At 38.9% G+C, this 2,951-nt stretch overlaps 1 protein-coding gene across 9 annotated transcripts in view; it reads left to right on the forward strand.

Annotated features, from left to right (window-relative positions):
• Positions 1-2,375, forward strand: part of LOC106467274 (4-hydroxyphenylpyruvate dioxygenase-like protein) — a 56,603-nt gene extending 54,228 nt beyond the window's left edge. For 8 of the 9 annotated variants that reach the window (XM_013927605.2, XM_013927601.2, XM_013927606.2 and 5 more), the window contains one exon: positions 2,138-2,371. In XM_013927605.2, the coding sequence (XP_013783059.1) occupies positions 2,138-2,306 (169 nt within the window). In that variant the 3' untranslated portion in view covers positions 2,307-2,371. Of the gene's footprint in view, positions 1-2,137 lie in introns of all 9 variants that reach the window. The other variant, XM_022395414.1, reaches the window with a different exon arrangement.
• The last annotated feature ends 576 nt before the right edge of the window (positions 2,376-2,951 follow it).

Genomic DNA, 2,951 nt, shown 5'->3' on the forward strand with positions numbered 1-2,951 from the left:
ATGGCCTATAGAACAACAGAGCATGAAGCCACTGGATACACTCCAGCAAACTGATGTTTGGTCGGGAACTTCGGTTGCCAGAGGACCTGATAACAAGATAACTTCTTTCGGATCAAGCCCGTAACTTTGAATCAGCTGTGTTCCATGAATGCTGAAAGTTGTTTGGCATACGAAAGACCAGCATAACGCCACTTCACCCACAGTCTGATGGGATGGTAGAAAAGTACAATTGGACACTGGGACAGGAATTGGCAAAGTTTTGTAGTAGCCGCCAAGTAGACTGGGATGTCTTACTCCATCCACTGTTGATGGCCTATAGAACAACAGAGCATGAAGCCACTGGATACACTCCAGCAAACTGATGTTTGGTCGGGAACTTCGGTTGCCAGTGGACCTGATAACAAGATAACTGCATTCGGATCAAGTCCGTAACTTTGAATCAGCTGTGTTCCATGAATGCTGAAAGTTGTTTGGCATACGAAAGACCAGCATAACGCCACTTCACCCACAGTCTGATGGGATGGTAGAAAAGTACAATTGGACACTGGGACAGGAATTGGCAAAGTTTTGTAGTAGCCACCAAGATTACTGGGATGTCTTACTCCCTCCACTGTTGATGGCTTATAGAACAGAGAGCATGAAGCCACTGGTTACACTACAGCAAAACTGATGTTTGTCGGGAACTTTGGGTGCCAGTGGACCTGATAACAGGACGCCCACCTTATGAAGGGTTGCCTGAGAATGTGTCAGAGTTTGTGAAAGTGTTATTGGAAAGGATGGATGGTATTCACCATCAAGTGCATTCAAACTTGAAAACGTCTGCTGATTCCATGAAACTATGTTATGATAAGAGATCTACCAAAGTCAGCTTTGTACCAGGAGACAAGGTGTGGTTGTATAATCCCAGGAAGACCAAAGGGAAGTCTCCTAAGTTGTCATCTCCATGGAAAGTACCATATGACATAGTGGATCGTCTTATAGACGTGAAATTTCGAATAAAATGTGGTCGGCGAGGTAAGTCAAAGGTGGTGGTGCATACCAACAGGCTTTGGCATTATCATGGTCCAGGACATTTCAGTTGGAACTTAGTGAACAATGGAACAAATGATGCTGCTGAAGACGTGTCACCTGAAAAAGCCACTGTTGAAGAAGAAACTGTACCCGGTTTTGAGAAGGAAAACAGTGAAGCCGTTAATGAAGTTACTATCACTGATGTGACTTCTACCGATAATGGGACATTTCCTGATCGAGCAGATGAACCCCACGTGAAGTATGAGCCAATGAGACAGAGACCAGTACGAAAGAAGATACGTCCTGTAAAATTAATAGACTTTGTTATATTTTAATTTTGTGTTTGTAAATTCTGTACATTTAATTAAGTTATTGTTAACTATCTATTGGTTAAATGTAAGTGGCTATTGTTCGGGACGAACAATACTAAGGAAGGGGCAGTGTTACGACACTGGAAGTCGCGTAACGCTGGGAGCATGTGCACTGGAGTTTCTAGAATTATCGGGGAACCCCGCGAATGTCCGAGTAATTGCTAGACGCCCTTGTATCGTGCCACGATATAGGCAGATAGATAGATAAATGAGTCAAGCGAACAGTAAGCACAGTAAGTAAAGTGTGTGAAACACTGTGATTTATAGAGCGTGTTATAAAGGTTGTTAAGTTTAAAGTGACTGGAAATTCTGTGTATTACAAAGTTGTATCGAGAGAGAATAAACTAGTTTAATCAAGAAAGGACTTGTATCGCTGAAGTTCCTCGGAAAGAATTTACACCGGAAATTAACAAACAATCAGATATGTAACACATCCTTGAAAATCTGAGATGTGACATATTTCTTTATTCACCCATAATTTTAGTTTTCATAAGCCTTTTAAGCAGGTACTTAACCATAAACAGAATAAAATTAAGTTCAAAACGTATAATAAACCATTATATATGAAGAGGAATGTTATGGCAAATTTATTTTTTGGTGGAGATTTTTTATAGCTATTACAAGGAATTTATTTTTCATAGTATGATCCAGATTTAAGAAGCTTTGAAAATATAATGTAAAGGTCTTTTATGTAAAATGTTGATGTTGTATTATATATGCAGTGATTTTGATTTCAATATAAATGGTAATTTTAGGTACTTGATGCAGATCTTCACGCTGCCTTTGTTTGACAGAGAGACTTTCTTCTTGGAGGTGTTACAGCGCCATGGAGCACGTGGGTTCGGAGCAGGAAATGTCATGGCCCTAGCTCGCTCTGTAGAAGAAGAGAAAAGTAAAATGCTCACAGACAAACAAAACATATAATAGCTAATTATTGTGTAGGTTTGTAATATTCTACTATTAGTTGAATAAAGGACTTTAAGCTAGTTGAAATATGTCATTAAGGATTGGTGAACTTAGAAAATGCCTTTACAGGTCTTTTTGTGAGAAAAACCACACGTCTGCAATGGTTCACATGCACAGATAAATCTGCACATGCAAATCATATGGGTACTTAAAATGATGTTATGACAAATACGAAAAAACATTTAACATTACGGATGATTGTATTGTATTAGCAGTTACTTATTGTTTCAAAACTATAAAAACAAAGCAGTGGCTTTACAGTAGATGAAGTTATTTAAGTCACTAATAATCTTCTTCGGAAACTCGTGGTTTGACATCTGCGATTCAAGCATGAAACTCTTTGAAACACTGAAAATGAGAGAAGTTTCCTCCTTCCAGTTGTGTTTCAAACAATGATAGCTTTCTCCGAAATCCTTTGATGATTCTGTAGAGATCACAGATAAGGTTATCCTTTCCCTGAAATTTCAAGTTCAATTCATTCATGTGGGATGTGATGTCAACCAAAAATGACAACTTTGAGAGCCAGGTAGGATATGACAGAAGTGGATCAGCTCTATCCTCTTCGGTGAGAAAAAAAAAATTCTCTTCGGAGCTTATAAAAAC

The sequence above is a fragment of the Limulus polyphemus genome, unplaced genomic scaffold (assembly GCF_000517525.1).
Source record: "Limulus polyphemus unplaced genomic scaffold, Limulus_polyphemus-2.1.2 Scaffold2550, whole genome shotgun sequence".
NCBI lineage: Eukaryota > Metazoa > Arthropoda > Merostomata > Xiphosura > Limulidae > Limulus > Limulus polyphemus.